At 44.9% G+C, this 27,182-nt stretch overlaps 1 protein-coding gene across 1 annotated transcript; it reads left to right on the top strand.

The window, feature by feature from the left end:
• The first annotated feature begins 786 nt into the window (after positions 1-786).
• LOC129845463 (transcription initiation factor IIA subunit 2) lies at positions 787-3,029 on the top strand. Its single transcript, XM_055913408.1, has 4 exons — positions 787-1,010; positions 1,681-1,785; positions 2,373-2,499; positions 2,702-3,029. Exons 1-4 carry the CDS (start codon positions 939-941, stop codon positions 2,722-2,724), a joined length of 327 nt encoding a protein of 108 aa, XP_055769383.1. The 5' UTR covers positions 787-938; the 3' UTR covers positions 2,725-3,029.
• Positions 3,030-27,182: the final 24,153 nt, after the last annotated feature.

Consider the following 27,182-nt stretch of genomic DNA (forward strand, 5'->3'; position numbering starts at 1 on the left):
GTTGAAACGAAGTTGACAAAATCTCCTCTTGCTCTAACCGTGATTTATCTGGTGTTTTGTACATATAAATGCTTATTCAAGCATCTGTGGGCAGATGCATTTATCCTACTCTGGCATCTCTAACCAATGACTCTGTTCTGTTAGCATTAGCCTTGACACCGTCTCTTCCAGTGTGATAAAAAAACAGAAAAGTGATCAACAAAGTTGAGTGTTTTTTTTTCTTCGTATCACAAAGCTGAGAGACTGCTCTTTAATGATTAATGTAAGAGATTACTGTGGAAGTCTTATCGTGAGGGGGAAATATGAATGGGGGATTTGGGAGGAACATCATTAGTCTTTATAAACAGTACTGTTGATATTACATCATTTTCAAAAGTACTTAAATATCCAAGTATTCACACAAAAAAAAGTACTTTACAGTTTATATTACTGTTCGTAACATGATTGTTTGTTGCTTTTGAAATTGTACTCAACTGATGGAATCCCCAAAAAAGTATTTCATTATGATAATTGTATAATTGTTGAAAAAATATATACAATTTTTTCATTTATTAATATTGCATTGACACAAACCTTTTGTCAGTCAATAAAAACATGATACACAATCAATAGTGTGTCTTCAGGCTCTTATCCACAGATTAACAGTACCCTTGCAATCTTTTCTTTCTACAGTACAGATACAAGTCCACTGAATCGCCCTGTTCTTTTGTCATCTGCTACCATCTAGCGGTACTTACCGGTATAAACGCTTGCTTGAACGTTCTGGGGGGAATATACGATACGTAATTGTGTTTGTCCTCCGCGGTGTTCCGTAGTCGGGGGCTCACAGGTCGGTTTCTGAAAACACAGCGTATTGTTGGTTAAATTCCGCTAGTAAATTGTACTTTGGTAGTGAATTGTGCAAGTGCACAATCTTACTAGTAAATTCATTTATTACAATGGCCTACCAGCTCTACAGAAATACGACGCTAGGAAACAGTCTGCAAGAGAGCCTTGACGAGCTAATTCAGGTAAACTGCAGCTATGCTAACTTCCAAGCTAACTAGATAATTAGATAATTAGCTAACGTTATCTAGTTGCACTTTGTTTGGGATAGCAATTTAAGTTAGCTAATTATGAAGTCACATTATCCACCGTTAACTTCGATATCTGAAAGGTTTATCTTTCACGAGAAATAACTGGTTAGCTAGCTAGTTAGCAACATAGCTAGCTAACTAGCTAGCCACGCTAACAAGAAGCATCTCCATAACTGGCTGCAGTGTCGTCTGATTTGAACGAAGAAGCTAGCAAGCTAAAATATTAAATCGAGAGCTCATTTACAGGCTCAGTTTTGATTGACTGAATTTAGCTGGCTGTTTTTTACCGAAGTCAGTAGTGATGAGTAACGTTATTTGGATTCACTACATTTTCATTGCTAGTTCTCTGATAGCTAGTAACTGGCTCGTTCGTTAGCTATTATCCGCGCATGCGCGACTAGGTAAAGGTGATGGTGGTGCATTAGCTCCGTAAATGTATGATTTCTGGTTTAAACCTCACTCCAGCACTTCTCAATCACTAGCTACAATACTTTACCAGCTACTGTTAGCTACTCATCTGAAAACAGTAGCTAGGTATATATTTCCTACAATGTTAACTTGAGTCATGATTAAATGAAAAACGGTTGTTTCCCTATTTTCCTAGACCCAACAGATCACTCCGCAGTTAGCGCTTCAGGTTCTCCTCCAGTTTGACAAAGCCATCAACACCGCGCTGGCCAACCGGGTTCGCAACAGGGTCAACTTTAAGGTGAGGACTGGCTTGTGTTCACTAGGAAGCAAACGAAACGAGGAAGAGACCGACCTGAATTTGTCCAATAGAAACTCTTGTTTTCATGAGCAAAACAACTGTTTGTTACTCCCCTGTTTGTACCTACCTTAAAAAAGGGACATATACGGTTGCAGGCTTTCTCTCTAGCCAAAGCAACATCACAGCTGAATCAACAAAGACTGTATTGAAGGTTATGGTTAAATTAAAAGTTTATTTGTCACATACACAGTTTACAACTGGTATAAACAATGCAGCATAATGCTTACTTGCAAGCTCCCTCAACAGTGCTGTACAATATCAATATAATCAAAGTCAAATGGTAAGTAGGAGGTAGAATGTAATATAATTGATATGTACACAATTGGTTAGTTGAAACAGATGACTGTTTTGGCTGGAACAAAAGACTTCACCCACATGCGAATCTTGCAGATAAGCTTGCCCATCCCTGGTTGAAAATGAGTTGAAATCATAGCTGTACGTTGATTTATTCATACATCATTTGGTTAAAATGCCATTCTGCCCTTGTACATCTGTTTTAATGTGTTGTGACATTCTCTGGCCTCTAGGGGTCACTAAACACCTATAGATTCTGTGACAACGTGTGGACCTTCGTTCTGAATGATGTGGAGTTCAGGGAGGTGACAGATCTGGTCAAGGTGGATAAAGTCAAGATAGTCGCCTGCGATGGGAAAAGTAGGCTCACTTTTATTTCTCAGGCCATTTTTCTCTTCGTCTTCAAACTGACTCAGAACTAGATTCCACTTCCAAGTATAAGACAAAGTGAATGACTGATTTCTCAACACAGTAGTCTGATTTAGACCACCCGTGGAGATTCTCATTGAAATGCACCACTTTATTACCATACTAACCTGACCAGCTTCTTTTCTCTTATCAGACACTGGTAATGCTGCAGAGTGAACGAAGACGATGGCATCAGCTGAGACGCTACTGATGAAGAGGAGGGTGGAGAGAGACCACCCCATATCACAGACAGGACTGTATATATAATTTATTACAGTAATGGCTGTAAAGAAGATACACGTAAAACCCTGTGTATGTGTATATATACAACCATCTGAATCAACGGGAGAGAATGGACCAGTCAAGGCCTTGGATATTGCTTGCATGACTTTTTTTAAATAAATTGGTTTCTTAGAACTGCCTTTTCAGTTTAGTTACTGTTGTTGAGCTTGTTAACCTTTAATAAACTTTTATTTAAAATATGAAGACTGATTATTTCTGGGGGAGAAACTGCATTTGAAACAGACGTCGCGTCCTCACTTCCTCACTCTTCCTTCCTCACTCGTCCGCAACGGAGTGATCTTGGATCCTCTGCTCCTAAAACACATGTGACCGTCCTCTTGACAACGACTTGCTCTATAAAGGCTCTGCTTCAACTGCAATGGCTGGTACTGGACTTACATTGCTATCCACTGTCTGTGTTCTTTGTATAGAAGCTTATCAAATTGTATTGGTCGCCTACACATTTAGCAGATGTTATTACGGGTGTAGAGAAATGCTTGTGTTCCTAGCTCCCAACAGTGTAGTAATATCTAACAATACACACTAATCTAAAACGAAAAGAAAGGAATTAAGAAAAGTATAAATATTATGACATGCAATGTTGGAGTCCGTAGTATAAATAGGTATGATGTATAGACATTATGGACTGTGTGGATATAGTGTATATGTAGGATAGAAGAGTATATAGCAATAGATGCATAGGAAGACCTTGACTATAACAACAGTATATACATATGAAAGAAGTGCCATGGGGCGATAGTCCTTTAGTTCAGTTATATAGAATGGGTTGTACAAAGGTATTTGTGTCACAATACTGCTGTGGTGGTTAGTCCCACACTGTATATGCTTTAGCCACTTCTATTTGTCATGTCTTCCTATACATTATACAGCCAGGCTAGTGGCTGGTTGTGCTGTAGGACAACTGCCAAGCAGGACTGTGGGACAAAGGAGTGAAGGAGTTCTGCCTTAAATTAAGTCAGATTGTTTGTTTCTCTCACCACTCAGCCAGGCCAAGGTACACCCCCACCCCCCCCCCCCCCCCCCATTCCCTCTGGCAGACCAGCTGTGACCCAGTCCTCTCACCACTCAGCCAGGCTAAGGTACCAACTCACCCCCCCCCACATTCCCTCTGGCAGACCAGCTGTGACCCAGTCCTCTCACCACTCAGCCAGGCTAAGGTACCAACTCACCCCACCTCAGATTCCCTCTGGCAGACCAGCTGTGACCCAAATCACTAGGAGAGAGGAAGAGAAGGATCGGGAGAAAGATGACTGCCCAGATGAGAAGACTGATAAGAAGTCAATTTAAGAGTATTGTTTCCCACTCCAATGTACTGTTGTGTGGTAATGACATCATAAAGCTGAATATCACATGACAGGAAGAGAGGGTTGACTGAATGAGTAGGAGCGAATGGCATATATAAAGCTGAATATCACATGACAGGAAGAGAGGGTTGACTGAATGAGTAGGAGCGAATGGCATATATAAAGCTGAATATCACATGACAGGAAGAGAGGGTTGACTGAATGAGTAGGAGCGAATGGCATTATAAAGCTGAATATCACATGACAGGAAGAGAGGCTTGACTGTATGACTAGGAGCAAAAAGATACCGCTCATATGAAGTTTCAGATGGCCGAGTTAGTAGTCTATAGACTATAGGAATATTATTATTGCTGTAACCATGTCATCCAACAAATGTACTGTGATTGTTATTATTTGACCATGCTGGTCAGTTTTGAACATTTGAACGTCTTGGCCATGTTCTGTTATAATCTCCACCCGGCACAGCCAGAAGAGACCTGGCCACCCCTCAGAGCCTGGTTCCTCTCTAGGTTTCTTCCTAGCCACCGTGCTTCTACACCTGCATTGCTTGCTGTTTGGGGTTTTAGGCTGTGTTTCTGTACAGCACTTTGAGACATCAGCTGATGTAAGAAGGGCTATATAAATACATTTGATTTGAAAATTTGATGTAGTTGGATCCGGTATTGTAGTCAGATGACATGAAAACAGAGCTCTTTGGCCAGGGTTTGGTGTTGAAAGGAGGATGTGATAGGCAGAAAAGAACCCCATACCTACTGTAAAAAATATGGTGGTGGATATTTGATGTTTTGGGGATATTTTGCTTCCACTGGTGCTGAGGCCGTCGTTAGGGTCAACGGCATCATGAACTGTACTCAGTACCAGGACGTTTAAGCCCAAAAACCTGGTTTCCTCTGCCAGCAAGTGGATCTTCCAGTAAGATAATAGCACACATGAAACTTCACAAAGAAATTGACCACTAAATCAACATTTTGCAATGGTCATCTCAGCCTCATGGACCCCCGTTGAAGAGGATGGTCCATAAGAGCAGACGAAGGATATCAAGGATCGGAACAGATTCTGTATGGAGGAATGGTCTAAGATTCCTCCCAGTTTTCTCTAATCTCATTAAAGATTTTTAGAAAAAGACTCGATTCAGTTATCATCGCGAGGTATTGAAAACAGGGGTGGCAATAATTTGGACCTCTATTTTTTTGTTCAGAGAAAAAAAAGTATTACTTGTTTAACAAAAATCTCTTTCTCTGAGAAATTGTGTTAGTATAAAGCGCATACAATAAAGCAGATTCTTTTTTATACAGCCTTTTTCACTCATCTTTATCAACGGTGCCAATAATTTTGGACCTGACTAGGCTGTATACACTGAGTGTACAAAACATCAGGAACACCTTCCTAATATTGAGTTGCACCCCCCTTTTTGCCCTCAGAACAGCCTCAATTCACCGGGTCATGGACTCTACAAGGTGTTGAATGAGTTCCACAGGGATGCTGGCCCAGGTTGACTCCAATGCTTCCCACAGTTGTGTCAAGTTGTCTGGATGTTCTTTGGGTGGTGGACCATTCTTGATACACACGACAAACTGTTGAATGTGGAAAAACCCAGCAGCGTTGCAGTTCTTGACACACTCAAACCAGTGCGCCCAGCACCTACTGTACTACCATACCCCGTTCAAAGGCACTTACATCTTTTGTCTTGCCCTTTCACCCTCTGAATGGCACACATACACAGTCCATGTCCCAAGACTTAAAAATCCTTCTTTAACCCATCTCCTCCCCTTCATCTACACTGATTGAAGTGGATTTAAGAGGTGACATCAATAAGGGATCATAGCTTTCATCTGGATTCACCTGGTCAGACTATGTCATGGAAAGAGCAGGTGTTCCTAATGTTTTGTCCACTCAGAATATATACACTACATGACCAAAAGTATGTGGACACCTGCTCGTCGAACATCTCATTCCAAAATCATGTACATTAATATGGAGTTGGTCCTCCTTTTACTGCTTTAACAGCCTCCACTGTTCTGGGAAGGCTTTCCACTAGATGTTGGAACATTGCTGCAGGGACTTGCTTCCACAAGAGCATTAATGAGGTCGGGCACCTATGTTGGCCGATTAGGCCTAGCTCACAGTCAACGTTCTAATTCATCCCAAAGGTGTTTGATGGGGTTGAGGTCAGGGCTCTGTGCAGACCAGTCATGTTCTTCCACACCAATCTCAACAAACCATTTCTGTATGGAACTCACTTTGTGCACAGGGGGAATTGTCATGCTAAAACAGGAAAGGGCCTTCCCCAAACTGTTGTCACAAAGTTGGAAGGACAGAATCATCTAGAATGTCACTGTACGCTGTAGCGTTAAGATTTCCCTTCACTGGAACTAAGGGGTCTAGCCCGAACCATTATTCCTCCTCCACCAAACTTTACAGTTGGCACTATGCATTGGGGCAGGTAGCGTTCTCCTGGCATCTCTTCGCATGGTGATCTTAGGCTTGTGTGCGGCTGCTCGGCCATGGAAACCCATTTCATGAAGCTCCTGACCAACAGTTATTGTGCTGACGTTGCTTCCAGAGGCAGTTTTGGAACTCGGTGGTGAGGGTTGTAACCGAGGACAGATGATTTTTACGCACTTCAGCACTCGGCGGTCCTGTTCTGTGAGCTTGTGTGGTCTACCACTTCGCGGCTGAGCCGTTGTTGCTCCTAGATGTTTCCACTTCACAATAACAACACTTACAGTTGACCGGGGCAGCTCCAGCAGGGCAGACATTTGACGAACTGACTTGTTAGAAAGGCGGCATGCTATGACGGTACCACGTTGAAGGTCACTGAGCTCTTCAGTGAGGCCATTCTACTGCCAATGTTTGTCTATGGAGATTGCATGGCGGTGTGTTCGATTTTATACACCTGTCAGCAACAGATATGACTGAAATAACCAAATCCACTAATTTGAAGTGGTGTCCGCAAACGTTTGTATATATAGTTTACAGTCATATGAATATTGCATTGACTGTTGTCTGTTGGGTTGTGGCGGCAGGTAGCCTAGTGGTTAGAGCGTTGGACTTGTAACCGAAAGTTTGCAAGATAGAATCCCATAGCTGACACGGTAAAAATCTGTTGTTCTGCCCCTGAACAGGGCAGTTAACCCACTGTTCCTAGGCCGTCATTGTAAATAGGAATTTGTTCTTAACTGACTTGCCTAGTTAAATAAAGGTAAAATAAAATAAATAAAAATGTGTCCTTTCTGTCCACAATGAGACATCAGACACACATCAACTTGTGATTGGCTGGTAAGATGTTAATGTATATTGTGTCTAGTCCCTGTTTTTGAATGAAAATGATATGGGCTAACAATTAAAAGGAATAACTACACAGACAGGACTAGAATGATGATTATGTTTTATGAGAGACTACAGTAGCCCATGGTTATCGCTCCACTGCACATCATCAGCCATTCAAATACAGAACAATGCCATTGATGTACAGAGCAACAATGTAGCCACTCGAAAACATGACGGCATTGTCTATCCACGGTCGTTCCGCCAGCCGGGACCCGACAAGCGCCATCCACTGGTGTGCCCCTTGCTGTAATAATGAAGCCTAGTTTAACCATAGTAATACATTGTATAAGTGCCGTCTCCTAAATGATGTTGGTTTTAAGCCTACAACCAGACAAGCGCTCAAATCGGCCGGTGGGTTCTGAATTCGGTAGCCAGACAGACATACAGAGAGACACTGCGCGACAGAGAGACAGAGAGAGCGAGAGAGAGAGAAAGAGAGAGAGAAAGAGAGAGATAGACTGCGCGACAGAGAGAGAGAGAGAGAGACAGAGAGAGAGAGGGGCAGAGAGAGAGAGAGGGTTGCAAGGGAAATAGTCAATGGCAACATTAAAGGAGCGGTGGACGCTGTTGATCCTTGACGTCATGCTGTGGAATGGAACGGTGGGAGTGACTCTTGTGTGTGCTCGTGCTGCAGCAGCAGGCGGAGATAGAAACAGAATGACGGGAGGAGGATGAGAGGAGCACAGACAGACAGTCTAGCGGGCATGTTTATCACACAGGGAAAATAAAACACGAAACAACACAGAGACACAAGGGACCAGTGGGGATTAAACAAATCATGACGGGAGACAGTGACTAAAGATACACGGTGAGTTGATGCCTATGTGGACGTAATACTATATATCTGGATAAAGTAAATATTTGATGCTGTCATCTCTTTCCTTCCCATCACTGCAGACGTTAGGCAGGTGCACCCCGGTTGGTCCTGTAGATCTGCATGTCGAGTCTATGCACGGTTTAAGGGATTCATTTGTTATTATATTGGCTAGATCGCCTATACCGTAGCCTAATGATGAGATTGGTGATATTTATGGAGAATGGTACAAAGAGAAAGCAATCTCAACAGTGTGGCCTTTATCAAGGTAAACACCGTGTGATTTTTTGGGGGGGGCCAGAGTGAACCAAATGTGATATTTTATAGGCCCCCGTCGTTTTGTTTTTCTGTCGTGAAAGGAACGAAGAGCATTATCGTTTCATGAGGATGGTAGGACCTAGGCTACACAACGTAAGCTACACGCTCTGGGTAATGGGTGATGATTCTATTCGGAACAGCCTACAGTAAGTAGCCTTTAGTATGAAGACAGTCTCATACAACACGGTAGTAGTCTACGTAACATGTCGTTGAGCATAGGAATAGACCATGCGTATAAAAAAAACCCGCGCAACCAGAAAACACAATATAGATGTTGTGTAACAACAGTCCTGCTATAGCATGAGACATACCTGTCACCTGTCGCTCCATACATTATTTATAATCGTATGTGATTTTGTTTTATTTCTGCGACACAAAACGCACAGATAGGCCTACCTTTAACTGTGTACTGATTTTGAAACCTTATTCTGCCTTCTTTGTCGACGACCAGCATCAATAGGATCATTTAAAAAAAAAAAAAAAAAACGTTGGACCATGTTTATAGCTCTAAGTAAACGATAAGTAGTCTGTATAATGTTCATAGTTAGACGTCGTTGTGTGTCTTGAGTTCACTCGTCATTTTAAATGGCTCAGCGTATCTAATACATATATAACGTATATAAGTAACCCCTACTTGTAAAGGCCTTCATTGTCAGGATGTGGTTGCTTGATCACTGCTATGGAATTGCAGTCCTGTTATTTCCTTTCTGTGAAGTGATTGGCTAGCCACATTGTTCTGTGACAGTCTATTGGATATAATGATGTATGACATGTCATCGACATACTCACATGTTTGATTTCATCTGTGTTAAAGATGGCTCTCTCATTGTCTGTCTGTGTTATGGTGTACACCTAGCTACGTTGTGTATTCTGTTTGGATGAGTGTTGTGTTGTTGTCTACTATTCCCCTTAGCATAGGGTTTTGTGAATCTGACTGGCATGGGGTTTAATATATACGTTTACACCATGTGTTGATGCTTCACCACCTGAGGCCATCCACCTGACCTTATCAGTACCTGGATCCGTCCACCTGACCGTATCAGTACCTGGATCCGTCCACCTGACCGTATCAGTACCTGGATCCGTCCACCTGACCGTATCAGTACCTGGATCCGTCCACCTGACCGTATCAGTACCTGGATCCGTCCACCTGACCGTATCAGTACCTGGATCCGTCCACCTGACCGTATCAGTACCTGGATCCGTCCACCTGACCGTATCAGTACCTGGATCCGTCCACCTGACCGTATCAGTACCTGGATCCGTCCACCTGACCGTATCAGTACCTGGATCCGTCCAACTGACCGTATCAGTACCTGGATCCGTCCACCTGACCGTATCAGTACCTGGATCCGTCCACCTGACCGTATCAGTACCTGGATCCGTCCACCTGACCGTATCAGTACCTGGATCCGTCCACCTGACCGTATCAGTACCTGGATCCGTCCACCTGACCGTATCAGTACCTGGATCCATCCACCTGACCGTATCAGTACCTGGATCCATCCACCCACTCCAGACACAAACTATTATGTAATAATCATACTGATTGTAAATGGCATACAACCATAGAAATAGAATGACTTCTGTGTCTCTGTCTTCAACACGGACTCAAACTAGTGACATATAATGACTTCTGTGTCTCTGTCTACAACATGGACTCAAACTAGTGACATATAATGACTTCTGTGTCTCTGTCTACAACACGGACTCAAACTAGTTAAATATAATGACTTCTGTGTCTCTGTCTATAACATGGACTCAAACTAGTTAAGACTTAGACCTCTTACCTAGGCCGAACCTCAGTCACGGTCATTCTGCATTCCCCTGTATTCTGTGTTCCGTGTCTGAGTGAGAGTGTTTGTGTGTGTGTGTGTGTGTGTGTGTGTGTGTGTGTGTGCATGGCAGGGTTTCATCATATTCTAGATTTAGGTCAGGTCCCAGCAGCATGCATTAGAGTGATGTAAGATCATGTAGTGGGCGGAGGGAGGTTGGCGGAGGTGCGGGGGGGAGGGGGGGGGGTTTGGAGGAGGTGGGTCGGCTAAGGGAGGATAAACCTGCACTTCCTAGCTATGAATATCCTTTTCATAATGCATTATAAGCACATTTATAACGCCTTATGAGCTACTTATAATGCATTAAAAGGTTGTGGTGGTGTTTAGAGAGTGTAGTCGATAGCAGGTTATAACCAGTATATGTCAGGTGTATAACAGATGTCGAGAGAGTGTAGCATATAGCAGGTTATAACCAGTATATGTCAGGTGGTAAACAGGTTTAGAGAGTGTAGTCTATTGCAGGTTATAACCAGTATATGTCAGGTGTATAACAGGTGTCTAGAGAGTGTAGCCTATAGCAGGTTATAACCAGTATATGTCAGGTGTATAACAGGTGTCTAGAGAGTGTAGCATATAGCAGGTTATAACCAGTATATGTCAGGTGGTAAACAGGTTTAGATAGTGTAGTCTATTGCAGGTTATAACCAGTATATGTCAGGTGTATAACAGATCTAGAGAGTGGAGCCTATAGCAGGATATAACCAGTATATGTCAGGTGTATAACAGGTGTCTAGATATTGTAGAATATAGAAGGTTATAACCAGTATATGTCAGGTGTATAACAGGTGTCTAGAGGGTGTAGCCTATTGCAGGTTATAACCAGTACATGTCAGGTGTATAACAGGTGTCTAGATATTGTAGAACATAAAAGGTTATAACCAGTATATGTCAGGTGTATAACAGGTGTCTAGAGAGTGTAGTCTATTGCAGGTTATAACCAGGATATGTCAGGTGTATAACAGGTTTAGAGAGTGTAGCCTATTGCAGGTTATAACCAGTATATGTCAGGTGTATAACAGGTGTCTAGAGAGTGTAGCCTACAGAAGGTTATAACCAGTATATGTCAAGTGTATACCAGGTCTAGAGAGTGTATCCTACAGAAGGTTATAACCAGTATATGTCAGGTGTATAACAGGTTTAGAGAGTGTAGTCTATTGCAGGTTATAACCAGTGTATGTCAGGTGTATAACAGGTGTCTAGAGGATGTAGCATATAGCAGGTTATAACCAGTATATGTCAGGTGGTAAACAGGTTTAGAGAGTGTAGTCTAGTGCAGGTTATAACCAGTATATGTCAGATGTTTAGAGAGTGTAGCCTATAGCAGGTTATAACCAGTACATGTCAGGTGTATAACAGGTGTCTAGTGAGTGTAGCCTATAGCAGGTTATAACCAGTACATGTCAGGTGTATAACAGGTGTCTAGAGAGTGGAGCCTATAGCAGGTTATAACCAGTATATGTCAGGTGTATAACAGGTGTCTAGAGAGTGGAGCCTATAGCAGGTTATAACCAGTACATGTCAGGTGTATAACAGGTGTCTAGAGAGTGGAGCCTATAGCAGGTTATAACCAGTATATGTCCGGTGTATAACAGGTGTCTAGAGGATGTAGCATATAGCAGGTTATAACCAGTATATGTCAGGTGGTAAACAGGTTTAGAGAGTGTAGTCTATTGCAGGTTATAACCAGTATATGTCAGGTGTATAACAGGTTTAGAGAGTGTAGTCTATTGCAGGTTATAACCAGTACATGTCAGGTGTATAACAGGTGTCTAGAGAGTGGAGCCTATAGCAGGTTATAACCAGTATATGTCAGGTGTATAATAGGTTTAGAGAGTGTAGCCTACAGAAGGTTATAACCAGTATATGTCAGGTGTATAACAGGTGTCTAGAGAGTGGAGCTTATAGCAGGTTATAACCAGTATATGTCAGGTGTATAATAGGTCTAGAGAGTGTAGCCTACAGAAGGTTATAACCAGTATATGTCAGGTGTATAATAGGTCTAGAGAGTGTAGCCTACAGAAGGTTATAACCAGTATATGTCAGGTGTATAATAGGTCTAGAGAGTGTAGCCTACAGAAGGTTATAACCAGTATATGTCAGGTGTATAACAGGTGTCTAGGTTCCTCTCCTTGGTCTGGTCTGTACCACTGTGCTGTGGACATGGGGGTTCTTCTCCTTGGTCTGGTCTGTACCACTGCGCTGTGGATATGGGGGTTCTTCTCCTTGGTCTGGTCTGTACCACTGTGCTGTGGACATGGGGGTTCTTCTCCTTGGTCTGGTCTGTACCACTGTGCTGTGGATATGGGGGTTCTTCTCCTTGGTCTGGTCTGTACCACTGTGCTGTGGACATGGGGGTTCTTCTCCTTGGTCTGGTCTTTACCACTGTGCTGTGGACATGGGGGTTCTTCTCCTTGGTCTGGTCTGTACCACTGTGCTGTGGACATGGGGGTTCCTCTCCTTGGTCTGGTCTGTACTACTGTGCTGTGGATATGGGGGTTCTTCTCCTTGGTCTGGACTGTACCACTGTGCTGTGGACATGGGGGTTCTTCTCCTTGGTGTGGTCTGTACCACTGTGCTGTGGACATGGGGGTTATTCTCTTAGGTCTGGACTGTACCACTGTGCTGTGGACATGGGGGTTCTTCTCCTTGGTGTGGTCTGTAACGCTGTGCTCAGTGTGCTGTGGACATGGAGACTCCGGGGACGCTGCTTGGCATCGGATCAGATATCCCAGTGAATTTGAGCTCTGTTGCTCCTCGCTCCACACAGAGACCCATCGGAATGACCATTGTGGCTTTGTGAACGGGTCCTGTTGGTCCTCGCTCCACACAGAGACCCATCGGAATGACATTGTGGCTTTGTGAACGGGTCCTGTTGGGCCTCGGTTCACACAGAGACCCATCGGAATGACCATTGTGGCTTTGTGAACGGGTCCTGTTGGTCCTCGCTCCACACAGAGACCCATCGGAATGACATTGTGGCTTTGTGAACGGGTCCTGTTGGGCCTCGGTTCACACAGAGACCCATCGGAATGACCATTGTGGCTTTGTGAACGGGTCCTGTTGCTCCTCGCTCCACACAGAGACCCATCGGAATGACCATTGTGGCTTTGTGAACGGGTCCTGTTGGTCCTCGGTTCAGCACCATGGAACTCTGGACCACTTCTGAACCATTCAAGAGAAGAAGAAGAGGGTCCATGAAGGCTGTAACCCGTGAGACCAGAACATGTTGCTGTCTTTAAGCCTGGTCCCAGATCTGTTTGTGTTAGATCCATGTGACCATAGGCATTGGAAAGACAGCACCAACAGAACTGGGACCAGGCTACGAGGATAATACACGACACCTAGACATGTTGTTTTTGTATGTAGTACTGCCGTCTCTAGGGAAAGTTCATGTCATGGAGGACTTTGTCTTGCGTTCCCAAATGGTAACCTTGTCCCGGCCCGTTTCAAATCAACGTTCTGATCCACATCCCTTTGTGTTCTAACCGTTCTGCGGTTGTGGGTCGCCATAGTGATCAAACCGCTGAACGTTTCAGCGCTGGACTGGACCACTTCTGAACCATTCAAGAGAAGAAGAAGAGGGTCCATGAAGGCTGTAACCCGTGAGACCAGAACATGTTGCTGTCTTTCAGCCTGGTTCCAGATCTGTTGGTGCTGTCCTCTCAATGCCTACCTGGTCACGTGACGACAGCACACAAACAGATCTGGGACCAGGCTTAAATACAGCAACATGTTCTGGTCTCACGGGTTACAGCCTTTATGGACCCTCTTCTTCTAGGATGTTATGTTGAGACTCAGTGGATGTTGTTTTGTATGTAGTGCTGTGTCCTCTTGAGGAAGTGGATGTTGTTTTGTATGTAGTGTTACGTCCTCTTGAGGAAGTGGATGTTGTTTTGTATGTAGTGCTGCCCTCCTCTTGAGGAAGTGGATGTTGTTTTGTATGTAGTGCTGCGTCCTCTTGAGGAAGTGGATGTTGTTTTGTATGTAGTGCTGCCCTCCTCTTGAGGAAGTGGATGTTGTTTTGTATGTAGTACTGCCCTCCTCTTGAGGAAGTGGATGTTGTTTTGTATGTAGTGCTGCGTCCTCTTGAGGAAGTGGAGGTTGTTTTGTATGTAGTGATGCCCTCCTCTTGAGGAAGTGGATGTTGTTTTGTATGTAGTGCTGCGTCCTCTTGAGGAAGTGGATGTTGTTTTGTATGTAGTGATGCCCTCCTCTTGAGGAAGTGGATGTTGTTTTGTATGTAGTGCTGCCCTCCTCTTGAGGAAGTGAATGTTGTTTTGTATGTAGTGATGCCCTCCTCTTGAGGAAGTGGATGTTGTTTTGTATGTAGTGATGCCTCCTCTTGAGGAAGTGGATGTTGTTTTGTATGTAGTGCTGCCCTCCTCTTGAGGAAGTGGATGTTGTTTTGTATGTAGTGCTGCCCTCCTCTTGAGGAAGTGGATGTTGTTTTGTATGTAGTGCTGCGTCCTCTTGAGGAAGTGGATGTTGTTTTGTATGTAGTGCTGCGTCCTCTTGAGGAAGTGGAGGTTGTTTTGTATGTAGTGCTGCCCTCCTCTTGAGGAAGTGGATGTTGTTTTGTATGTAGTGCTGCGTCCTCTTGAGGAAGTGGATGTTGTTTTGTATGTAGTGCTGCCCTCCTCTTGAGGAAGTGGATGTTGTTTTGTATGTAGTGCTGCCCTCTTGAGGAAGTGGATGTTGTTTTGTATGTAGTGTTACGTCCTCTTGAGGAAGTGGAGGTTGTTTTGTATGTAGTGTTACGTCCTCTTGAGGAAGTGGATGTTGTTTTGTATGTAGTGCTGCGTCCTCTTGAGGAAGTGGATGTTGTTTTGTATGTAGTGCTGTGTCCTCTTGAGGAAGTGGATGTTGTTTTGTATGTAGTGCTGCGTCCTCTTGAGGAAGTGGATGTTGTTTTGTATGTAGTGATGCCCTCCTCTTGAGGAAGTGGATGTTGTTTTGTATGTAGTGCTGCGTCCTCTTGAGGAAGTGGATGTTGTTTTGTATGTAGTGATGCCTCCTCTTGAGGAAGTGGATGTTGTTTTGTATGTAGTGCTGCCCTCCTCTTGAGGAAGTGGATGTTGTTTTGTATGTAGTGATGCCCTCCTCTTGAGGAAGTGGATGTTGTTTTGTATGTAGTGCTGCCCTCCTCTTGAGGAAGTGGATGTTGTTTTGTATGTAGTGATGCCCTCCTCTTGAGGAAGTGGATGTTGTTTTGTATGTAGTGCTGCCCTCCTCTTGAGGAAGTGGATGTTGTTTTGTATGTAGTGATGCCCTCCTCTTGAGGAAGTGGATGTTGTTTTGTATGTAGTGATGCCCTCCTCTTGAGGAAGTGGATGTTGTTTTGTATGTAGTGCTGCCCTCCTCTTGAGGAAGTGGATGTTGTTTTGTATGTAGTGCTGCCCTCCTCTTGAGGAAGTGGATGTTGTTTTGTATGTAGTGATGCCCTCCTCTTGAGGAAGTGGATGTTGTTTTGTATGTAGTGCTGCCCTCCTCTTGAGGAAGTGGATGTTGTTTTGTATGTAGTGCTGCGTCCTCTTGAGGAAGTGGATGTTGTTTTGTATGTAGTGCTGCGTCCTCTTGAGGAAGTGGATGTTGTTTTGTATGTAGTGATGCCCTCCTCTTGAGGAAGTGGATGTTGTTTTGTATGTAGTGCTGCGTCCTCTTGAGGAAGTGGATGTTGTTTTGTATGTAGTGATGCCCTCCTCTTGAGGAAGTGGATGTTGTTTTGTATGTAGTGCTGCGTCCTCTTGAGGAAGTGGATGTTGTTTTGTATGTAGTGCTGCCCTCCTCTTGAGGAAGTGGATGTTGTTTTGTATGTAGTGCTGCCCTCCTCTTGAGGAAGTGGATGTTGTTTTGTATGTAGTGTTACGTCCTCTTGAGGAAGTGGATGTTGTTTTGTATGTAGTGCTGCCCTCCTCTTGAGGAAGTGGATGTTGTTTTGTATGTAGTACTGTGTCCTCTTGAGGAAGATGATGTTGGTTTGTATGTAGTGCTGTGTCCTCTTGAGGAAGTGGATGTTGTTTTGTATGTAGTGTTACGTCCTCTTGAGGAAGTGGATGTTGTTTTGTATGTAGTGTTACGTCCTCTTGAGGAAGTGGATGTTGTTTTGTATGTAGTGATGCCTCCTCTTGAGGAAGTGGATGTTGTTTTGTATGTAGTGTTACGTCCTCTTGAGGAAGTGGATGTTGTTTTGTATGTAGTGATGCCTCCTCTTGAGGAAGTGGATGTTGTTTTGTATGTAGTGCTGCCCTCTTGAGGAAGTGGATGTTGTTTTGTATGTAGTGCTGCCCTCCTCTTGAGGAAGTGGATGTTGTTTTGTATGTAGTGCTGCCCTCCTCTTGAGGAAGTGGATGTTGTTTTGTATGTAGCGCTGCGTCCTCTTGAGGAAGTGGATGTTGTTTTGTATGTAGTGCTGCCCTCCTCTTGAGGAAGTGGATGTTGTTTTGTATGTAGTGCTGCCCTCCTCTTGAGGAAGTGGATGTTGTTTTGTATGTAGCGCTGCGTCCTCTTGAGGAAGTGGATGTTGTTTTGTATGTAGTGCTGCGTCCTCTTGAGGAAGTGGATGTTGTTTTGTATGTAGTGCTGCCCTCCTCTTGAGGAAGTGGATGTTGTTTTGTATGTAGCGCTGCGTCCTCTTGAGGAAGTGGATGTTGTTTTGTATGTAGTGCTGCCCTCCTCTTGAGGAAGTGGATGTTGTTTTGTATGTAGTGCTGCCCTCCTCTTGAGGAAGTGGATGTTGTTTTGTATGTAGTGCTGCGTCCTCTTGAGGAAGTGGATGTTGTTTTGTATGTAGTGCTGCGTCCTCTTGAGGAAGTGGATGTTGTTTTGTATGTAGTGCTGCCCTCCTCTTGAGGAAGTGGATGTTGTTTTGTATGTAGTGCTGCGTCCTCTTGAGGAAGTGGATGTTGTTTTGTATGTAGTGCTGCCCTCCTCTTGAGGAAGTGGATGTTGTTTTGTATGTAGTGCTGCCCTCCTCTTGAGGAAGTGGATGTTGTTTTGTATGTAGTGCTGCCCTCCTCTTGAGGAAGTGGATGTTGTTTTGTATGTAGCGCTGCGTCCTCTTGAGGAAGTGGAGGTTGTTTTGTATGTAGTGCTGCCCTCCTCTTGAGGAAGTGGATGTTGTTTTGTATGTAGTGCTGCGTCCTCTTGAGGAAGTGGATGTTGTTTTGTATGTAGTGCTGCCCTCCTCTTGAGGAAGTGGATGTTGTTTTGTATGTAGTGCTGCCCTCTTGAGGAAGTGGATGTTGTTTTGTATGTAGTGTTACGTCCTCTTGAGGAAGTGGAGGTTGTTTTGTATGTAGTGTTACGTCCTCTTGAGGAAGTGGATGTTGTTTTGTATGTAGTGCTGCGTCCTCTTGAGGAAGTGGATGTTGTTTTGTATGTAGTGCTGTGTCCTCTTGAGGAAGTGGATGTTGTTTTGTATGTAGTGCTGCGTCCTCTTGAGGAAGTGGATGTTGTTTTGTATGTAGTGATGCCCTCCTCTTGAGGAAGTGGATGTTGTTTTGTATGTAGTGCTGCGTCCTCTTGAGGAAGTGGATGTTGTTTTGTATGTAGTGATGCCTCCTCTTGAGGAAGTGGATGTTGTTTTGTATGTAGTGCTGCCCTCCTCTTGAGGAAGTGGATGTTGTTTTGTATGTAGTGATGCCCTCCTCTTGAGGAAGTGGATGTTGTTTTGTATGTAGTGCTGCCCTCCTCTTGAGGAAGTGGATGTTGTTTTGTATGTAGTGATGCCCTCCTCTTGAGGAAGTGGATGTTGTTTTGTATGTAGTGCTGCCCTCCTCTTGAGGAAGTGGATGTTGTTTTGTATGTAGTGATGCCCTCCTCTTGAGGAAGTGGATGTTGTTTTGTATGTAGTGATGCCCTCCTCTTGAGGAAGTGGATGTTGTTTTGTATGTAGTGCTGCCCTCCTCTTGAGGAAGTGGATGTTGTTTTGTATGTAGTGCTGCCCTCCTCTTGAGGAAGTGGATGTTGTTTTGTATGTAGTGATGCCCTCCTCTTGAGGAAGTGGATGTTGTTTTGTATGTAGTGCTGCCCTCCTCTTGAGGAAGTGGATGTTGTTTTGTATGTAGTGTTACGTCCTCTTGAGGAAGTGGATGTTGTTTTGTATGTAGTACTGCCCTCCTCTTGAGGAAGTGGATGTTGTTTTGTATGTAGTGCTGCCCTCCTCTTGAGGAAGTGGATGTTGTTTTGTATGTAGTGCTGCGTCCTCTTGAGGAAGTGGATGTTGTTTTGTATGTAGTGCTGCGTCCTCTTGAGGAAGTGGATGTTGTTTTGTATGTAGTGCTGCCCTCCTCTTGAGGAAGTGGATGTTGTTTTGTATGTAGTGCTGCGTCCTCTTGAGGAAGTGGATGTTGTTTTGTATGTAGTGCTGCCCTCCTCTTGAGGAAGTGGATGTTGTTTTGTATGTAGTGCTGCCCTCCTCTTGAGGAAGTGGATGTTGTTTTGTATGTAGTGCTGCCCTCCTCTTGAGGAAGTGGATGTTGTTTTGTATGTAGTGATGCCCTCCTCTTGAGGAAGTGGATGTTGTTTTGTATGTAGTGCTGCCCTCCTCTTGAGGAAGTGGATGTTGTTTTGTATGTAGTGCTGCGTCCTCTTGAGGAAGTGGATGTTGTTTTGTATGTAGTGCTGCGTCCTCTTGAGGAAGTGGATGTTGTTTTGTATGTAGTGATGCCCTCCTCTTGAGGAAGTGGATGTTGTTTTGTATGTAGTGCTGCGTCCTCTTGAGGAAGTGGATGTTGTTTTGTATGTAGTGCTGCCCTCCTCTTGAGGAAGTGGATGTTGTTTTGTATGTAGTGCTGCGTCCTCTTGAGGAAGTGGATGTTGTTTTGTATGTAGTGCTGCTTCCTCTTGAGGAAGTGGATGTTGTTTTGTATGTAGTGCTTACCTCCTCTTGAGGAAGTGGATGTTGTTTTGTATGTAGTGCTGCCCTCCTCTTGAGGAAGTGGATGTTGTTTTGTATGTAGTGCTGCCCTCCTCTTGAGGAAGTGGATGTTGTTTTGTATGTAGTGCTGCCCTCCTCTTGAGGAAGTGGATGTTGTTTTGTATGTAGTGCTGCCCTCCTCTTGAGGAAGTGGATGTTGTTTTGTATGTAGTACTGTGTCCTCTTGAGGAAGATGATGTTGGTTTGTATGTAGTGCTGTGTCCTCTTGAGGAAGTGGATGTTGTTTTGTATGTAGTGTTACGTCCTCTTGAGGAAGTGGATGTTGTTTTGTATGTAGTGTTACGTCCTCTTGAGGAAGTGGATGTTGTTTTGTATGTAGTGATGCCTCCTCTTGAGGAAGTGGATGTTGTTTTGTATGTAGTGTTACGTCCTCTTGAGGAAGTGGATGTTGTTTTGTATGTAGTGATGCCTCCTCTTGAGGAAGTGGATGTTGTTTTGTATGTAGTGCTGCCCTCTTGAGGAAGTGGATGTTGTTTTGTATGTAGTGCTGCCCTCCTCTTGAGGAAGTGGATGTTGTTTTGTATGTAGTGCTGCCCTCCTCTTGAGGAAGTGGATGTTGTTTTGTATGTAGCGCTGCGTCCTCTTGAGGAAGTGGATGTTGTTTTGTATGTAGTGCTGCCCTCCTCTTGAGGAAGTGGATGTTGTTTTGTATGTAGTGCTGCCCTCCTCTTGAGGAAGTGGATGTTGTTTTGTATGTAGCGCTGCGTCCTCTTGAGGAAGTGGATGTTGTTTTGTATGTAGTGCTGCGTCCTCTTGAGGAAGTGGATGTTGTTTTGTATGTAGTGCTGCCCTCCTCTTGAGGAAGTGGATGTTGTTTTGTATGTAGCGCTGCGTCCTCTTGAGGAAGTGGATGTTGTTTTGTATGTAGTGCTGCCCTCCTCTTGAGGAAGTGGATGTTGTTTTGTATGTAGTGCTGCCCTCCTCTTGAGGAAGTGGATGTTGTTTTGTATGTAGTGCTGCGTCCTCTTGAGGAAGTGGATGTTGTTTTGTATGTAGTGCTGCCCTCCTCTTGAGGAAGTGGATGTTGTTTTGTATGTAGCGCTGCGTCCTCTTGAGGAAGTGGATGTTGTTTTGTATGTAGTGCTGCCCTCCTCTTGAGGAAGTGGATGTTGTTTTGTATGTAGTGCTGCCCTCCTCTTGAGGAAGTGGATGTTGTTTTGTATGTAGTGCTGCGTCCTCTTGAGGAAGTGGATGTTGTTTTGTATGTAGTGTTACGTCCTCTTGAGGAAGTGGAGGTTGTTTTGTATGTAGTGCTGCCCTCCTCTTGAGGAAGTGGATGTTGTTTTGTATGTAGTGCTGCCCTCTTGAGGAAGTGGATGTTGTTTTGTATGTAGTGCTGCCCTCCTCTTGAGGAAGTGGATGTTGTTTTGTATGTAGTGCTGCCCTCCTCTTGAGGAAGTGGATGTTGTTTTGTATGTAGTGCTGCCCTCTTGAGGAAGTGGATGTTGTTTTGTATGTAGTGCTGCCCTCCTCTTGAGGAAGTGGATGTTGTTTTGTATGTAGTGATGCCCTCCTCTTGAGGAAGTGGATGTTGTTTTGTATGTAGTGCTGCCCTCCTCTTGAGGAAGTGGATGTTGTTTTGTATGTAGTGCTGCCCTCCTCTTGAGGAAGTGGATGTTGTTTTGTATGTAGTGCTGCCCTCCTCTTGAGGAAGTGGATGTTGTTTTGTATGTAGTACTGCCCTCCTCTTGAGGAAGTGGATGTTGTTTTGTATGTAGTGTTACGTCCTCTTGAGGAAGTGGATGTTGTTTTGTATGTAGTGCTGCGTCCTCTTGAGGAAGTGGATGTTGTTTTGTATGTAGTGCTGCGTCCTCTTGAGGAAGTGGATGTTGTTTTGTATGTAGTGCTGCGTCCTCTTGAGGAAGTGGATGTTGTTTTGTATGTAGTGCTGCCCTCCTCTTGAGGAAGTGAATGTTGTTTTGTATGTAGTGATGCCCTCCTCTTGAGGAAGTGGATGTTGTTTTGTATGTAGTGATGCCTCCTCTTGAGGAAGTGGATGTTGTTTTGTATGTAGTGCTGCCCTCCTCTTGAGGAAGTGGATGTTGTTTTGTATGTAGTGCTGCGTCCTCTTGAGGAAGTGGATGTTGTTTTGTATGTAGTGCTGCCCTCCTCTTGAGGAAGTGGATGTTGTTTTGTATGAGGGTTAACTGAGGGTTAACTGTGGTTCTACTGTCAGGCGCCACATCGTTTTAAATAGTTAACATTTCATAGCTTCCAAAAGCTGGACATTCATAGCTGCTTAGTTGAGATGAATTGAAGTATTTAGTGAAAGAATCAGTCATTTTTCTCTCGTAATGTTATTTCTGTGAATGACAGCCATGAGGGTGAATGAGAAACGTCTGCATAAATCTGTGGCCCCAGATTTTAGGACAAGTCTTGTGGTGTGCGGTAAGTCACATACAAGTCTGGCCCTGTCATTTTAATGTAGGTTAAGGCTACACAGGCTGGATATTGTGTCGACCTTATTCAGTGTGTTCCACTAACCAGGATTATTACAGGTGCATATTGAATAAGGGGACTAAAACCAACTGAAAACCAGGATTATTACAGGTACATATTGAATAAGGGGACTAAAACCAACTGAAAACCAGGATTATTACAGCTACATATTGAATAAGGGGACTAAAACCAACTGAAAACCAGGATTATTACAGCTACATATTGAATAAGGGGACTAAAACCAACTGAAAACCAGGATTATTACAGCTACATATTGAATAAGGGGACTAAAACCAACTGAAAACCAGGATTATTACAGCTACATATTGAATAAGGGGACTAAAACCAACTGAAAACCAGGATTATTACAGCTACATATTGAATAAGGGGACTAAAACCAACTGAAAACCAGGATTATTACAGCTACAGGTACATATTGAATAAGGGGACTGAAACCAACTGAAAACCAGGATTATTACAGCTACATATTGAATAAGGGGACTGAAACCAACTGAAACCAGGATTATTACTGTCACGTTCCTGACCTATTTATGTTAGTTGTTATGTGTGTTAGTTGGTCAGGACGTGAGGTTGGGTGGGCATTCTATGTTTTCTGTTTCTGTGTTGGTTTTGGGTTGCCTGGTATGGCTCTTAATTAGAGGCAGGTGTTTGGCGTTCCTCTAATTAAGAGTCATATTTAGGTAGGTGTTGTCACAGTGTTCGTTGTGGGTGATTGTCTCCTGTGTTTGTGTATGTCGTTGCGCCACACGGGACTGGTTTCGGTTTGTTTGTTAAGTGTCATTTATGTGTAGGCTTTTCCCTGTTCGTGCGTTCTCGTGTGTTATGTGAGTCCGTCGTTCAGATCTGTTCTACACCGTTTATTTGTTTTGTTAGTGTATAGTCAAGTTCGTGTTTTTTCGTCTTGTCATTAAATTCATTATGTATTCAAACTCCACTGCGCCTTGGTTCAATCCCTGCTCCTCTTCGGATGAAGAAGAGGAGGACAGCCGTTACAGAATCACCCACCACTCCAGAGCCAAGCAGCGGAGGCAAGGGAAAGCTCGACAGGGCAACAAGGATTTCTGGACTTGGGAGGAAATATTGGACGGGAGAGGTCCATGGGCACAGCAGGGAGAATATCGCCGTCCCAAAGCTGAGCTGGAGGCACGGAGGAGAGCAGAGGCTACCGGAGAGAGGAACCGGAGCTATGAGGGAACGCGTCTGGCACGGAAGCCAAAAAAGCCCGTAAGTAACACCCAAAAATTTCTTGGGGGGGGGGCTAGGAGGTAGTAGGCCAAGGGCAGGTAGGAGACCTGCGCCCACTTCCCAGGCTTACCGTGGAGAGCGGGAGTACGGGCAGGCGCCGTGTTACGCAGTAGAGCGCACGGTGTCTCCTGTACGAGTGCATAGCCCAGTGCGGGTTATTCCACCTCCCCGCACTGGTAGGGCTAGATTGAGTATTGAGCCAGGTGTCATGAGGCCGGCTCAACGCGTCTGGTCTCCAGTGCGTCTCCTCGGGCCGGCATACATGGCACCGGCCTTACGCATGGTTTCCCCGGTTCGCCTACATAGCCCGGTGCGGGTTATTCCACCTACCCGCACTGGTCGGGCAACCGGGAGCATTCAACCAGGTAAGGTTGGGCAGGCTCAATGCTCAAGAGTGCCAGTACGCCTCCACGGTCCGGTATTTCCGGCGCCACCTCCCCGCCCCAGCCTAGTACCTACAGTGTCTACACTACGCACTAGGCTACCAGTGCGTATCCTGAGCCCAGTTCCTCCTCCACGCACTCTCCCTGTAGTGCGTGTATCTAGCCCGGTGCCTCCAGTTCCGGCCCCACGCACTAAGCTACCAGTGCGTCTCCAGAGCCCTGTACAAACTGTATCTTCTCCCCCTACTAATCCTGATGTGCTTGTCCTCAGCCCGGCGTCACTAGTGCCGGTACCACGCATCAGTTATAGAGTGGGCTTTGAGAATACAGTGTGCCCTGTCCCTGCTCCCCGCACTAGTAGGAGGGTGCTTATCATTAGCACGGTGCCTCCAGTTCCGGCACCACGCACCAGGTCTACAGTGCACTGTATCCGGCCAGAGCCATCCGTCTCCCCAGCGCCATCTGAGCCATCCGTCTCCCCAGCGCCATCTGAGCCATCCGTCTCCCCAGCGCCATCTGAGCCATCCGTCTCCCCAGCGCCATCTGAGCCATCCGTCTGCCAGGAGCCTGCAAAGCCGCCCGTCTGCCATGAGCCTGCAAAGCCGCCCGTCTGCCATGAGCCTACAGAGCCATCCGCCAGACAGGAGCCGCTAGAGCCGTCAGCCAGACAGGAGCCGCTAGAGCCGTCAGCCAGACAGGATCTGCCAGAGCCGCCAACCAGACAGGATCTGCCAGAGCCGCCAACCAGACAGGATCTGCCAGAGCCGCCAACCAGACAGGATCTGCCAGAGCCGCCAACCAGACAGGATCTGCCAGAGCCGCCAACCAGACAGGATCTGCCAGAGCCGCCAACCAGACAGGATCTGCCAGAGCCGCCAGCGAGCCATGAGCAGCCAGAGCCGTCAGAGAGCCATAAGCAGCCAGAGCCGTCAGAGAGCCATGAGCAGTCAGAGCCGTCAGAGAGCCATAAGCAGCCAGAGCCGTCAGAGAGCCATGAGCAGCCAGAGCCGTCAGAGCGCCATGAGCGTCGAGAGCCGTCAGCCTGCCATGAGCGTCGAGAGCCGTCAGCCTGCCATGAGCGTCGAGAGCCGTCAGCCTGCCATGAGCGTCGAGAGCCGTCAGCCTGCCATGAGCGTCGAGAGCCGTCAGCCAGCCATGAGCGTCGAGAGCCGTCAGCCAGCCATGAGCGTCGAGAGCCGTCAGCCAGCCATGAGCGTCGAGATTCGTCAGTCAGCCATGAGCTGCCCTTCAGCCTGAAACGGCTAGATACCCAGAACTGCCCATCAGTCCAGAGCTGTCTCTCTGTCCGGAGCTGCCTTTCAGTCCGGAGTTGCCCCTCTATCCTGATCTCCCTCTCTATCTTGATCTACCTCTATATTCTTATCTATCCCTCTGTCTTGATTTATCTCTCTGTCCCGGTGCTGTCCTTATTAGTGAGGTTATTAAGAGGATTTTGTGGGGGTAAAAAGAGGGTGGACATTCTTAGAGGGAGGAAGCTAGGATGGATTATGGTGGGGTGGGGACCTCGCCCGGAGCCTGAGCCACCACCGTGGTTAGATGCCCACCCAGACCCTCCCCTAGACTTTGTGCTGGTGCTTCCAGAGTTCGCACCTTGTGGGGGGGTAATGTCACGTTCCTGACCTATTTATGTTAGTTGTTATGTGTGTTAGTTGGTCAGGACGTGAGGTTGGGTGGGCATTCTATGTTTTCTGTTTCTGTGTTGGTTTTGGGTTGCCTGGTATGGCTCTTAATTAGAGGCAGGTGTTTGGCGTTCCTCTAATTAAGAGTCATATTTAGGTAGGCGTTGTCACAGTGTTCGTTGTGGGTGATTGTCTCCTGTGTTTGTGTATGTCGTTGCGCCACACGGGACTGGTTTCGGTTTGTTTGTTAAGTGTCATTTATGTGTAGGCTTTTCCCTGTTTGTGCGTTCTCGTGTGTTATGTGAGTCCGTCGTTCAGATCTGTTCTACACCGTTTATTTGTTTTGTTAGTGTATAGTCAAGTTCGTGTTTTTTCGTCTTGTCATTAAATTCATTATGTATTCAAACTCCACTGCGCCTTGGTTCAATCCCTGCTCCTCTTCGAATGAAGAAGAGGAGGACAGCCGTTACAATTACAGCTACAAATTGAATAAGGGGACTGAAACCAACTGAAAACCAGGAATATTACAGGTACATATTGAATAAGGGGACTAAAACCAACTGAAAACCAGGATTATTACAGCTACATATTGAATAAGGGGACTAAAACCAACTGAAAACCAGGATTATTACAGCTACATATTGAATAAGGGGACTGAAACCAACTGAAAACCAGGATTATTACAGCTACATATTGAATAAGGGGACTGAAACCAACTGAAAACCAGGATTATTACAGCTACATATTGAATAAGGGGACTAAAACCAACTGAAAACCAGGATTATTACAGCTACATATTGAATAAGGGGACTAAAACAACTGAAAACCAGGATTATTACAGCTACATATTGAATAAGGGGACTAAAACCAACTGAAAACCAGGATTATTACAGCTACATATTGAATAAGGGGACTGAAACCAACTGAAAACCAGGATTATTACAGCTACATATTGAATAAGGGGACTAAAACCAACTGAAAACCAGGATTATTACAGCTACATATTGAATAAGGGGACTAAAACAACTGAAAACCAGGATTATTACAGCTACATATTGAATAAAGGGACTAAAACCAACTGAAAACCAGGATTATTACAGCTACATATTGAATAAGGGGACTAAAACCAACTGAAAACCAGGATTATTACAGCTACATATTGAATAAGGGGACTAAAACCAACTGAAAACCAGGATTATTACAGCTACATATTGAATAAGGGGACTAAAACCAACTGAAAACCAGGATTATTACAGCTACATATTGAATAAGGGGACTGAAACCAACTGAAAACTGCAAAACAAATGTGTTTGTTTTGTACTGAAATATAGACATAAGTAATCTAGATGAATGCATTTGTAACGATCTTCTTCGTCTGATGAACAGGAAGGATCGGACCAAAACGCAGTGTTTATGTTTTATTTGAAAACTGAACACTAAATAACACAATAACAAAGTGAATAAACGAACATCGAAACAGTCCTTTAAGGTGCAACAACACAAAACAGAAAACAACAAAACAACAAAACCCAACATGGAACATGGCAACCTAAATAGCCTCCCGGGTGGCGCAGTGGTCTAGGGCACTGCATCGCAGTGCTAGCTGCGCCACCAGAGTCTCTGGGTTCGCGCCCAGGCTGGGCTGGGTTCGCGCCCAGGCTCTGTCGCAGCCGGCCGCAACCGGGAGGTCCGTGGGGCGACGCACAATTGGCATAGCGTCGTCCGGGTTAGGGAGGGTTTGGCCGGTAGGGATATCCTTGTCTCAGTATGTAAAAAAAAAAAGTAATAAAATGTATGTAAGTCGCTCTGGATAAGAGCGTCTGCTAAATGACTAAAATGTAAATGTAAATGTAAATAGGATCCCCAATCAGAGACAACGACAAACAGCTGTCTCTGATTGGGAACCCATTCAGGCCACCATAAACCTACATACCCCTAGACAATACAAATTCCCCATAGATAACAAAAAATCCTAGACAAGCCAAAAACCACTAGACAATACAAAAACTAAACAAACCACCCTTGTCACACCCTGACCTAACCAAATAATAAAGAAACCAAATAT

This window comes from Salvelinus fontinalis, unplaced genomic scaffold (assembly GCF_029448725.1).
Source record: "Salvelinus fontinalis isolate EN_2023a unplaced genomic scaffold, ASM2944872v1 scaffold_0312, whole genome shotgun sequence".
NCBI lineage: Eukaryota > Metazoa > Chordata > Actinopteri > Salmoniformes > Salmonidae > Salvelinus > Salvelinus fontinalis.

Coding starts and splice junctions, on each gene's coding strand:
- LOC129845463 (XM_055913408.1), top strand. CDS start 939: ATGGCCTACCAGCTCTACAGAAATACGACGCTAGGAAACAGTCTGCAA. Junction 1,011..1,680: donor GCCTTGACGAGCTAATTCAG/GTAAACTGCAGC, acceptor CTATTTTCCTAG/ACCCAACAGATCACTCCGCA. Junction 1,786..2,372: donor GCAACAGGGTCAACTTTAAG/GTGAGGACTGGC, acceptor TCTGGCCTCTAG/GGGTCACTAAACACCTATAG.